The 12,962-nt window shown below is 43.0% G+C and overlaps 1 protein-coding gene and 1 pseudogene across 1 annotated transcript; one reads left to right on the top strand and one right to left on the bottom strand.

Moving 5' to 3' along the window:
- LOC131705171 (LIX1-like protein) overlaps window positions 1-1,507 on the bottom strand; it is a 4,500-nt pseudogene extending 2,993 nt beyond the window's left edge.
- A 2,481-nt stretch (window positions 1,508-3,988) lies between these two features.
- Window positions 3,989-6,768, top strand: LOC117965144 (type-4 ice-structuring protein LS-12-like). Its single transcript, XM_034910107.2, has 4 exons — window positions 3,989-4,130; window positions 5,348-5,427; window positions 5,577-5,730; window positions 6,394-6,768. Exons 2-4 carry the CDS (start codon window positions 5,376-5,378, stop codon window positions 6,581-6,583), a joined length of 396 nt encoding a protein of 131 aa, XP_034765998.2. The 5' UTR covers window positions 3,989-4,130; window positions 5,348-5,375; the 3' UTR covers window positions 6,584-6,768.
- Window positions 6,769-12,962: the final 6,194 nt, after the last annotated feature.

Raw genomic sequence — 12,962 nt, 5'->3', positions numbered from 1 at the left:
AGTCAGCTGTAACATTTTATAAGCGACTTCAACTCTGCAGCTGTGCAAGAGCGGAGAGATTTTTTTTAAAAATTTTTTCAGTGTCTCAATCCTAAAACCCTCGAGGTCATGCTAAACTCGTGTCCGCAGCTGGTTTGTGTTTCCTGGGTGCAGCGCGGCACTGGTTTGTTGGGATGGTAGAATTTGATCTGGGAGGATGCCGTGTAACTGGGAGCTGCACCCGACGCAGGACTGGCAGGACTCGCAGGACTGGCAGGACTGGCAGGACTGGCTCTCACACACGAGACAGAGAGAGAGACAACGTGGCTTTAAGCGATGAAATAACACCAGATACGAGTGAAGCCAGACACAGGATGACACTGAAACGTTATCTAACACAATAAACAAACGCTGCAATACTCTCAGCCAGGGATAGCTATCTATCTATCTATATAATAGATTCTATATCTATATCTATATATATATATATATATATATATATATATATATATATATATATATATATGAATATATATGAGAGAGAGAGAGAGAGAGAGAGAGAGAGAGGATATTTCTTCTGATACAGTATTGAGAAAATGACCATATTTGAATTAATTTGAATTACAGTATGTAGTGTTTTTTTTTTATCATTAATATCTGAATAAAAACACATTTTTTTTTGGTTATTGTCCAGACCATAACAAAAATATCAATATTATTAACACGTACACTACTCAGACGTCTAACTGAATTTAACGTCTTATTCACGGGTAACTAAATGCCGTTGTTGTTGCACGAAATAAATTTGAATAAAGTTATTATTTTAGACTAATAATTTATAACAACAACACGACGACGTCACAAAAACAGATTATCAAACAAAAGGGACCGCAAACGCATTTTATTTATTTATTAATTTTTAGTAAAACGTAAAACGTAGGCTTTTAAAACCGAGGATGTGTTTTTTTATTATCATTTTAAAACACTTCAGATAATAAAACGGTTTACCTCGTCCGTATCCTTGCGTGTGTTTCGCAAAGCTCCGCACCACCGCTTCCACCGCCTCCTTCAGCACAGCGGGGTTCCCCCCGGTACTACCCACCCCCGTCCCGGCCACTCCAGCCGCGCCGAGCCCGAGGCTGTGGAGCTGCAGCGGCGGAGGCGGCGGAGGCGGACCGGAGGAGCCGGGCAGCCCGGCCGAGAGCGGCGGCGGGGCGGTGGGGACGGTAACCCCAGGCCGGAGAGGGGAACGTAGCGTCCCGGTTCCGTGGCCAATTCCAAACCCGATCCCCGGCTGCAGACGCTGAGGGCGAACCGACTCCATCGTGCAGATTAAAAAAAAAAGATCAACAGCCAGGGATAAAGAAGAAGGACGCCCCGCTTTCTATTCAAGGAGGGGGGGGGGTCAGAAATAACGGGAGCGGCTAGACTGAGATTTAGCAGAACTGCCCCCCCTCCCGTTAGAGCTGGGCTAGGGGGCGGGGACTGGGGCGATAGCGGCTCGATCATAGGCTAAAGCGGACTGTCAATCTCTGTGCCCGGGCGGAGCTAGCTGTGGAAAGACAGGAATGAGAGAGAAAAAAAATCACAGCTCTAAATCTGCAAGTGTTATTATTATTATTATTATTATTATTATTATTATTATTATTATTATTATTATTATTATTATTATTATTTATTTCTTAGCAGACGCCCTTATACAATGAGGCAGCAGTGTGGAGTAGTGGTTAGGGCTCTGGACTCTTGACTGGAGGGTCGTGGGTTCAATCCCAGGTGGGGGACACTGCTGCTGTACCCTTGAGCAAGGTACTTTACCTAGATTGCTCCAGTAAAAACCCAACTGTATAAATGGGGAATTGTATGTAAAAAATAATGTGATATCTTGTAACAATTGTAAGTCGCCCTGGATAAGAAATAAATAATAATCGTAAGCAAATACATTTCACGTATCACAGTAGAAGTAATTTTTAATGCTAACATTTCGTCTGCCCACCTCGAGGCATCAATAACAGCTTGGCATCGATCTCGGCATTGTGTCTGCGCGTGCAGTGGCGTAAATGTGGTTTCAAAAGCGGGGTGCATCGAGTGGGGTACACTCGCATCAAGTCCAATGGACTGCGCAGGAGAAGTCGATTCGAAAAGGAGTCCCATCATTGACAAGGCTGCCCTCTTGTGGTTAAATGGCGCATTGCAGCGTCGATTCGAAAAGGATTCCCATCATTGACAAGGCTGCCCTCTTGTGGTCAAATGGCGCATTGCAGCGGTGTTGGCTCGGTACGCGTCCAGTTACAATATGGATCCAGAATTATAATTTAAATGCTTTGGGGTTTATGCGTTTTCCTTTCCTTAGCACTTAATTTTATCTTCAGATGTACCTGTTCCCCTGAATTGCTGTAAAAATAAATAAATAAATAAATAAATAAATAAATAAATAATTCCCCCCCCCCCGCCCCCCTTTCTAACAGGCATGAATTACATAATCATAATAATAATAATAATAATAATAATAATAATAATAATATAGTTTAAATATTTTTTTTTAATGAGAATATAACGTTATGTTTATGTCAATATTACAAGATTATTAGACAACTTTTTTTTTTAAAAAAAACTGTTATTAGCTGATATCTAGTTGTGTAACTACTGCAGTTCAGACTGTAAAAAAAACAAGTTAATTAAACAGATAAATAAAAGGTTCAGACTCGCTGCAGTTTTTTCTGTTTGCTCACCTGAACCGCCGCTAAAGTGGTAAATAAAACGAAACGCTGCTTCAGCACACTGTCGACCGAGCTTTATCGCTACAGATAGCTTTTAAATGACGAAACTGATCAACAATACACTATTTGCTTGAGGACGTGTGAGGGTTTGGTGAAAGGTCACATTTAAAGGTTGCTAGCGGCTTGAGACGCGTTGGAACATCGCAGATATTTCAAATATATAAATTAAGGGTTTCGTTTTTTATTAGGCTAACATATAATTGGACACTGAAACGTTCCGCAACTGTGCCAAAGAATAGCACGGGACATGAATAAAATGGCCGTTTTTCAACAGGCAAAGAAAGAATGGCTTTAATGAAATGGTAAAGCATAGGGAAGCATTGTAAAGCACAGAGAGGTCTGGTAAAGCATAGGGAAGCATTGTAAAGCACAGAGAGGGATGGTAAAGCATAGGGAAGCATTGTAAAGCACAGAGAGGGATGGTAAAGCACAGGGAAGCATTGTAAAGCACAGAGAGGTCTGGTAAAGCATAGGGAAGCATTGTAAAGCACAGAGAGGGATGGTAAAGCATAGGGAAGCATTGTAAAGCACAGAGAGGTCTGGTAAAGCATAGGGAAGCATTGTAAAGCACAGAGAGGTCTGGTAAAGCATAGGGAAGCATTGTAAAGCACAGAGAGGTCTGGTAAAGCATAGGGAAGCATTGTAAAGCACAGAGAGGTCTGGTAAAGCATAGGGAAGCATTGTAAAGCACAGAGAGGTCTGGTAAAGCATAGGGAAGCATTGTAAAGCACAGAGAGGTCTGGTAAAGCATAGGGAAGCATTGTAAAGCACAGAGGGATGGTAAAGCATATTAATAAACATGGCAAAGCAGGGTAAACTATGGGAAATACATAGCATGGCAAAACGACCGTGTAAATTTACTGTGCTAAACTTTTAAAAGGGGTACAGAGTCTATAACTAATAATAATAATAAAAAAGGCAACTACAGACATTTAAATAAATTCAAACATGTTGTTAATCGCAGAACTACGACAAAAAAAGGTTTTCTTTTACTGTTAAAAAAACAATTTTCTTTCTTTCCCTGTGTTCAAAACAGCCCCACCCCCACCCCCCATATAAATCAAACTGTTTTTTTTTTTTTTTTTATTTGACATTCCCAAAGTTTCTAAATCAGTAAATAAACAGTTTGTTCTGTCAGCACTCAGCAGCGCCTTGGACTTTGCCTCCATCCTCATTGTGGCATCGAAAGCATCAAGGTCCAGCCAACACACAATTGCTTTTCTGACTGACAGCCAAGCCAGCCAATCACCCCATCGCCCAATCGCTCACCAGAGCCAATCGGCATCGAGCAAAGACCACCCCTCCCTCCTCCCCTGGCAGTATATAAGCCCAGCACCTGCTTGGTATTCCATCATCCCAGCTCTTCAGAAGCAGGTAAGAACGTGTTTCTAATACTTCATGCATGAGGAAGACTACTTCTTACTTCTAAACGCTGTTGTGCTAATCTAACAGGGGCACGGTATTGTTTGTCTTTTTGCGTTGTGATGTTCTGTTTGCTTTCCAATGCTACAGCCGAGTTGAACACGAAGCCACTTTTTCAGGAGCTTGAAAGCTGGTTCCTGGAGACCCCCGGGAGACCTAGTTTGAGGTTTGCTGTATCAAACCCCCAAGTCTCCCTGCCTGGTGTGCCGTGCAGCGACCTGAAACCTACAGTCTCCTGAAATCAAGCTCCAAGCCTCAGAGCGGTGGCTTCGTGTTCCCTCGGCTTAAATCTCATCTTTTTTTTTTTGCTGGGTCTGTATTGATGATGTATAAAATCAATGACAGTGTCTGCAGCACAGTTTTATCAAAACGAAACTTCATTCAATCAATTAAAATAGAGATTTAAATCCGGGTTCTATGAATAGGGCCCATTGCGAGATCAAGTTGGGTTTGAATCTCTAAAGCTGAAGGGAACACGAAGCCACCGCTCTGAGGCTTGGAGCCTGGTTTCAGGAGACTGTAGGTTTCAGGTCACTGCGCGGCACACCAGGCAGGGAGACTTGGGGGTTTGATACAGCAAACCTCAAACTAGGTCTCCCGGGGGTCTCCTGGAACCAGCTTTCAAGTTGCTGAGAAAGTGGCTTCGTGTTCAAATCATCTGAACACACTCTGAGAGTCTGGAACTGGGTGTGTCTTAATTTTTTCTGCTGTACTGGGGAAAGTGTATCTCAGAAAATGATAAACTTGAGGTACAGTAAACCCTTGCTTCAGTTGATGACCAAGGAAAGTCAATATTAATGCGAACGCTGTCCAAACACCATTTAAAAAAAAAAAAAAAAATCTCAAAACTTGATTCGTGCATTTGAGATAAACAAACACAAATGAAAAAAAAAAGTCATAAAATTATTAACCAATTAAAACACATTTGCTTTTGAAATGATCCTATGGTATTTATTTATAACAAAAAAAAACAAAAAAACATTGACCTGCAGTGGTGAGTCCAGCCAATCAGAAAGCTCTGTTGTGCTCTTGTAGCCAATCCGTGGTAAAAAGAGGCGGGCCCTTGAGCCACGAAGCAAAATACCTGTGATATGAACTAGCCACCCACATTCTAAATGAACAAAACAACGACATGTCTCAAAGTCTGATCGTTTCCTTTCTTTAATTAGTCTCCAGCTTCCACAGCATTCTGCAGCCATGAAGTTTTCCATTGTAGCTGTTCTGGCCTTTGCCATGGTAGTCCTGCACGGTAAGGATCTGAATTTAACAACTTCTGCAACTTTTAACCACAGAAAACATTTAATAGGACAGATTTGAGCTTTATTTTGTTTTTTTCAGCTTGGGCATTTAATGTTCGATAAAGTCTTCTTCTATATAAATGTTCTTTGCTCCTTTCAGGCAGTGAGACGGACGCCGCGGTGGTGAAGAGAGAGGTCCCCACTGACCTGGAATCCCTCAGCAAGTATTTCAAGGAGCTCTCCACTCTGTTCACCAGCACCACTCAGGACCTGGTGCAGAAACTGCAAGCCCAGGAACTGAACGCCAAGGCCCAGTAAGAACCATCTACCGCGTTACGTCCTTCTGAGAGAGTCCCACAGCAAAGCACAGCGCGGTGTGATAAAGCACCGTGCATGGTACAGCATAGGCAAGCATTGTAAAGCACAGAGAGGTATGGTACAGCATAGGCAAGCATTGTAAAGCACAGAGAGGTGTGGTAAAGCATAGGGAAGCATTGTAAAGCACAGAGAGGTCTGGTAAAGCATAGGGAAGCATTGTAAAGCACAGAGAGGTCTGGTAAAGCATAGGGAAGCATTGTAAAGCACAGAGAGGTATGGTAAAGCATAGGGAAGCATTGTAAAGCGCAGAGAGGTCTGGTAAAGCATAGGGAAGAATTGTAAAGCACAGAGAGGTCTGGTAAAGCATAGGGAAGCATTGTAAAGCACAGAGAGGTCTAGTAAAGCATAGGGAAGCATTGTAAAGCACATAGAGGTCTGGTAAAGCATAGGGAAGAATTGTAAAGCACAGAGAGGTCTGGTAAAGCATAGGGAAGCATTGTAAAGCACAGAGAGGTCTGGTAAAGCACAGGGAAGCATTGTAAAGCACAGAGAGGTCTGGTAAAGCATAGAGGTATAGTAAAACATATTAAAGAAACAAACCACGGTGCACTAACTCTTATAAAAGTTTCTGAACCACCTTGTTTCCTCTTCTTCTTCAGGGCCTACCTGGAAGACGGCCGAGCCCAGCTGAAGCCCCTCGCCGACAGCGTCCAGGCTCAGCTGCAGCCCCTGACCGACAGCGTCCAGGCCCAGCTGAAGCCCCTGGCTGACAGCATGCAGGTCCAACTCCTGGAGATCTGGAACAAAGTCCTGGACTCTGCCAAGGCTCTGCCCGCCTCCTCCAAGTAATAACCCCCCCCTCCCCACACACACAGCCGCCGTCCCCTGAGGAAGCCACTACCTCCGAGTCTGCTTTTAATAAGAAATCGTCTTTACCTGTCCCTCCCCCCCACCCCCACACGCACAATTTTACTAGAATTGACTGTGTAATTGCTTCCATGTTTTCTGTAATAAAACCATTTTTGATTCTTTAACTCGCAGTGCCGTTGTGTTATTCCTGAAGGCTGAGCTTTTTCTTCCCAAATGGTCACGTCGGACATGCAATACACCCCAGTGACCACTAGAGGCCACTGCTGCAACACTGCAACTCCTGAAAGAATAAGATTATTATTATTATTTATTGATTTGACAGATGACGATAATGTGTTTGGCATTCTCCTTTATCCCAGGCGACTCACACAGGTGTTACAGGGCAGCACAGGGTTACAATGCAAGCTTCAGATTTAAATACAGTGTAGTTTACAGTAAGTGCAAATAATAACACTACTAGAATACAATATGAAATAGGATGCTATGTATAATAATAACACTACTAGAATACAATATGAACTAGGATGCTATGTATAATAATAACACTACTAGAATACAATATGAACTAGGATGCTATGTATAATAATAACACTACTAGAATACAATATGAACTAGGATGCTATGTATAATAATAACACTACTAGAATACAATATGAACTAGGATGCTATGTATAATAATAACACTACTAGAATACAATATGAACTAGGATGCTATGTATAATAATAACACTACTAGAATACAATATGAACTAGGATGCTATGTATAATAATAACACTACTAGAATACAATATGAACTAGGATGCTGTGTATAATAATAACACTACTAGAATCCAATCTGAACTAGGATGCTATGTATAATAATAACACTACTAGAATACAATATGAACTAGGATGCTGTGTATAATAATAACACTACTAGAATACAATATGAACTAGGATGCTGTGTATAATAATAACACTACTAGAATACAATATGAACTAGGAGGCAACAAGGTAGGATCACAGCAAGTTATATCTACAATGAGCGAGTCCAATCCGCACTTCCCTGCTGAGAATCGTTTCCAGGGACGGTTTTGTTCTCGGATGACGTCACAGAGCTGTGAGGCAGACTGCGACTTGCTGTCGGTTCCGGCACCTAGAACAACAAAATCACTAGTCTTCCAGACAGACCTGGACCTAGAGCCCGCATCAAGAGGACTGCTGACTGACTGACTGAATCAGAGAGTTGTGCGGGAGATGGGAGTCATGTGACTTAGCCAGCCTATTATTAAGCTCGACTCAGCTCGGCTCCACTACACCACTGCTGCCTGTAGAAAGTAGATCCTGCTCCACTACACCACTGCTGCCTGTAGAAAGTAGTTCCGGCTCCACTACACCACTGCTGTCTGAGAAAGTAGTTCCGGCTCCACTACACCACTGCTGTCTGTAGAAAGTAGTTCCTGCTCCACTACACCACTGCTGCCTTTAGAAAGTAGTACCACTGATCCCGATTCGAACCCAGACTTCCAGAGGTAAAAGGCATCCTTCGGATGAGACGTAAAACAAACGAGGTCCTATTGGAAGTGACTCTGCAGCAGCAGCAGTTGTTGATGATGCATAGTTCACCCCCCTAGTCTCTGTGAGTCGCTTTGGATAAAAGCGTCTGCTGAATGACTCAAAAATGCCAGCTTCTTCCTTGGGTGACGAAGGCACTGGAAGAATCTGCCTGCCTGGCGTTGGGTGAGCTGCAACGCTCCTGCAGACTGACAGGGCTGTGTCACGACGTCCCCCGGGCTTCGATTGGGCTATGCTCAGGGGGAGTCATTACACTTGCCAGGCGATACCACCCCTTGGCATGATAGGGGGGTGCGACTGCTGCCAGGACAAGTCTGTCAGTCCCTTCCAATTCAAAATCCGAGCTCTCACAGAAACCGTGGCTGAGCATCACACATATATACAGGCAAAAGTTTTGAAGCGAAATGTGTTTATTCTATAGGGGGATGCAAAACTTACTGTACATTGTAGCTCTGCATAATAACATTGTAATGATGTGTCAGTATGCCTGTATTTATTATTAAGTAATTACTGTGTAAATACACACTAATAAGAGAATAAATAAATTAATTAATTAATAGGCTCACGGAATGTTCTGTACGGAATGTGTGGAATGTTCATCAGGCCTCGTGACACGCCTCTGTCACAGGCCTTGGCCTCCTTCTCTGTCGCTAGGCAACTGCTCCTCACAAAATGGCCTCTCTGTGTTTTTATCTCCACTCCTCCAGTCTGGAATGTGGGAGTTCATTGTGGCATTCGTTTCGTCCTTTTGTCCTGCTGGAAAACGAACAAAAAAAAAAAACTCTGACCCCCAAGGCCTCTGAAATTGAATTTGAGAGAGCGGGTCGGTTTATTAATTAAAAAAAATAATAAATTAAATACATACAAAAGGTGTGAAAGTAAATGAACCTGCGTTTATTATCTTTCAATGTTTTTTTTTTCTGTTCCGTAGTAGTTTGGGGTTCAAATTTTACTCCGAAAAAAAATCTATTTTGTTTCTCGTAATTCACTGTCTCTTTAAAAAAAATATATATATATACTGTGTTCAGTGGTTTTCAAATCTAGAAAACTCTGCAGCTCCACACTGTCTCAGAGGGTTCTGTCTAACGTGCACGTCAAATCCATTTCAAACACTAAGAGAAAAGGAACACAAACGCTAAAACTCACGAGCTGAGCAGAGACTGTAATTCTCACTCCCAGAGGTTTCCATGCAGGCGGGTATATAAAGGATAAATATATATTTGGTTAGGAGTGGGGTTGATAAATGGATTTTAGAACATTGTACAGCACTGGGGAATCAGCCCTAGACTGCAATCGACCAACAATAACTGGTCTCCTAGGATTACTGTTAAAAAGAAGTGGCTGATTCAGTCTGGGGTTCCCCGGTGCTGTAAAATGCTCTAAAAAAGCCAACAGCGGCTTATCAGTGTCTAAACTGATCAAAGCAAGCCTTTAGTTCTGGAAGGGGTTAGGATCTAAACAGCAGACAGACCTGTACCATCGCCCTTTAAATTCTGTGTTACAATACAATACAATACAATACAATGCAATGCAATGCAAACACATTTTTATATAGCGCCCTCCCTTCACGCCACGACATCCCAGAGGGCTGTGCAAAATCACAAACGCAGCAGGACAGCTCCTGTGTACAACACACGTTCAAAAAACAGGATGCTTTCAATTTAGACTATTTAATGAGTCATTCAGCAGACGCTTTTCTCCAAAGCGACTTCCAGAGACTAGAAGGGTGAACTATGCATCATCAACAACTGCTGCTGCAGAGTCACTTCCAATAGGAGCTTGTTTTACGTCTTATCCTATGCATTCTGGTGTTATAGACTCTTATACCTGACATAACACCTTGAACAGGTGCTGCGGGGAGGCTGGGTGCCCAGATAATTCCATTGCTTGTGGTATTATGTCTCATGGCCCATTGAAAGAAAGTGCTGTATCATAGACGTTAGTCAGAAATCCTTTCGCACCAGCGTACTGCTGAAATGAACTATTTGTCTGTCATTTTTAGATGGACGGTAATAGTCGAGTTTTATATTGAGGTTGAGATTTTGTCATAAAGTATTAAGCAACTCAGCATAGACATGCGGTCAGGCAATATCTATACACAACACACACGCACATGCACACACACACACACACACACACACACACACACGCACACGCACACACAAACACACACGCACACACACACACGCACACACACGCACACACACAAAAGGTGCACCATAACCAGTGACTTACCGTTTCTCACACTGCACATTTATTCACTGTAGTGTACCCAGCTGGATTTCATTCAAAAACCAAAAAGAGAAGAATGCGGGTTTGAATGCCGAATTGTGAACAGAGCACAAAAGAAAAACGAAATGACCACCAATCCCCGAGGAAAAAAAAGAGGGAGAAAAGGGGGGTTTAGAGGGGGGGTCTCGCCATCTCCTTTTATCCCAGGTAAAGTGCCGCCAGGCCTGGGTGTGGGCGACTGGGCAAGCCCCAGGCTGCTTCGGCCTTTCTGCTGACAGAGCTGTCTGTGGCTGTCCAAGAGGCTGGTCTAGGAGACGGAGTGACAGTATGTGAAAGATCTGGTTTATCTTTTAATCAGATCACACGCGCACACACACGCAGGCACGCTCACACACGCACACACACACGCAGGCACGCTCACACACGCACACGCACACACACGCACGCTCGCTCGCTCGCTCACAGACACAGGTGCTACCAAAGGCCACTTGTGTACCAATGATGTCATCGGATGATTGAAAACGCTTTTAAAATAAAAGTCCTTTCACCCACCCACCCCCCCCTTCCCTTGTTTTTATTTTCCAAGGATATTTGAGTGGGAGACATTTATTAGGGAATAAATGTTGAGTTCTCAGTATGTGTGTGTGTGTGTGTCTGAGTGTGTGTGTGTGTGTGTGTGTGTGTGTGTCTGTGTGGGTGCATCTGTGTCTGTGTGTGTGCGTGTCTGCGTACGTGTGTGTGCGTATGTGTGTGTGTGTCTATGCATGTGTGTGTCTGCGTCTGTGTATGTGTGTGTGTGTGTGTGCCTGCGTACGTGTGTGTGTCTGTGTATGTGTGTGTGTGCGTGTCTGCGTACGTGTGTGCGTGTGTGTGTGTGCATATGTGTGTGTGTCTATGCATGTGTGTGTGTGTGTGTCTGCGTATGTGTGTGTGTGTGTGCGTACGTGTGTGTCTGTGTATGTGTGTTTATAATAATCCTTTCCTGCCAATTCAAAGGTAAAGAAAGAAAGAAAGAAAGAAAGAAAGAAAGAAAGAAAGGAAGATGTAACGCGATGATGCAATAGCTATGAAGTCATTTGTAACAAAAGCAGCTGACAAGAATAGGTCTCAAGAGAGACCCATGGCACTGTCCTGAGATTCGGGACGTACGAAAAGAAAGGATTGTGGTTTATTTCATGAATCAATCATTCAGCAGACGCTTTTATTCAAAGTGACTTACAGAGACTAGGGGGGTGAACTCTGCATCATCAACAACTGCTGCTGCTGCTGCTGCAGAGTCACTTCCAATAGGAGCTTGTTTGTTTTACGTCTCATCTGAAGGACGGAGCACAAGGAGGTGAAGTGACTTGCTCAGGGTCACACACACACACACACACAGGTAATCTATCTGTATTTTTAATTGTATCCAATATTCATTACTTAAGTATATTGCAAAGTCCATTGTCTGACCATTTCACCTACCCCCCCCTCTCTGAATGCTCCCACCCCCTCTAAGGGAAGCAAAGCAGATAGGCGCAGCTCCCGGTAACAATGGGGCTCCGGCCTTGGCGACAGTTGCTAGGCGACAGAGGAAACACAGCCAGCCTCCTTAGAAAGAGAGAGAAAAAAGTCTTTTATCTTGTTTTTTTTTTCATTTCCTTTCTATTTTTTTTTTTCATTTTGAGAAGAGAGCTCTTTTCATTAAACAAAAAAAACATTAAGGGAGGTAGGAAAAATCCTGCACTCCCTGTAAGGAAAAACAACAGACGAAAACCAGGGCCTATTATTATTATTATTATTATTATTATTATTATTATTATTATTATTATTATTATTAAGCAGACGTTTTTATCCAACAATTTTAAAATAATACATTTATAAATGTTACGGCCGATGAAAAGACACAGAAGTAATATCAAAGCACAGAAATAATTAGAAACATTTAAAATGCACAACTAACTAACTAACTAACTAATAAAACAACACAGCACTGAAACACCGCAGAATAGTCTCCTACGCATATCCTAACTGATGCAGTAAATATAATGTGAAGAATCGGCTTGGTTAGTGAAATGTCTTGGTTTCACATAGCCACTAGAGGGCGCTAAATAGCTTTTGAAATAACAATGTACCACTTTTACTGGATAGTCCCAAAACTGATACCGTGGGACAGACAGGGACCCCATCCGTTTCCAACGCTCTGATATAATCTATCAGGTTTTTATTTAGGAGGCGTGCTAGTCCAGTGGTTTAGAGATAGGGGTCTTGATACCAAGAGGTTCAAATCCCGACTCAGCCACTGACTCCCTGTGTGTGTGTGTGTGTGTGTGTGTGTGTGTGTGTGTGTGTGTGTGTGTGTGTGTGTGTGTGTGTGTGTGTGTGTGCGTGCGTGCGTGTGTGTGTGAGACCCTGAGCAAGTCACTTCACCTCCTTGTGCTCCGTCCTTCGGATGAGACGTAAAACAAACAAGCTCCTATTGGAAGTGACTCTGCTGCAGCAGCAGCAGCAGCAGCAGTTGATGAAGCACAGCTCACCCCTTGGTTTCTGTAAGTCGCTCTGGATAAAAGCGTCTGCTGACTCATTATTAACAAC

This window comes from Acipenser ruthenus, chromosome 35 (assembly GCF_902713425.1).
Source record: "Acipenser ruthenus chromosome 35, fAciRut3.2 maternal haplotype, whole genome shotgun sequence".
NCBI classification, from domain to species: domain Eukaryota; kingdom Metazoa; phylum Chordata; class Actinopteri; order Acipenseriformes; family Acipenseridae; genus Acipenser; species Acipenser ruthenus.
Note: the sequence above shows the minus strand (reverse complement) of the source record. Positions and strands in the feature narration are given on the sequence as shown.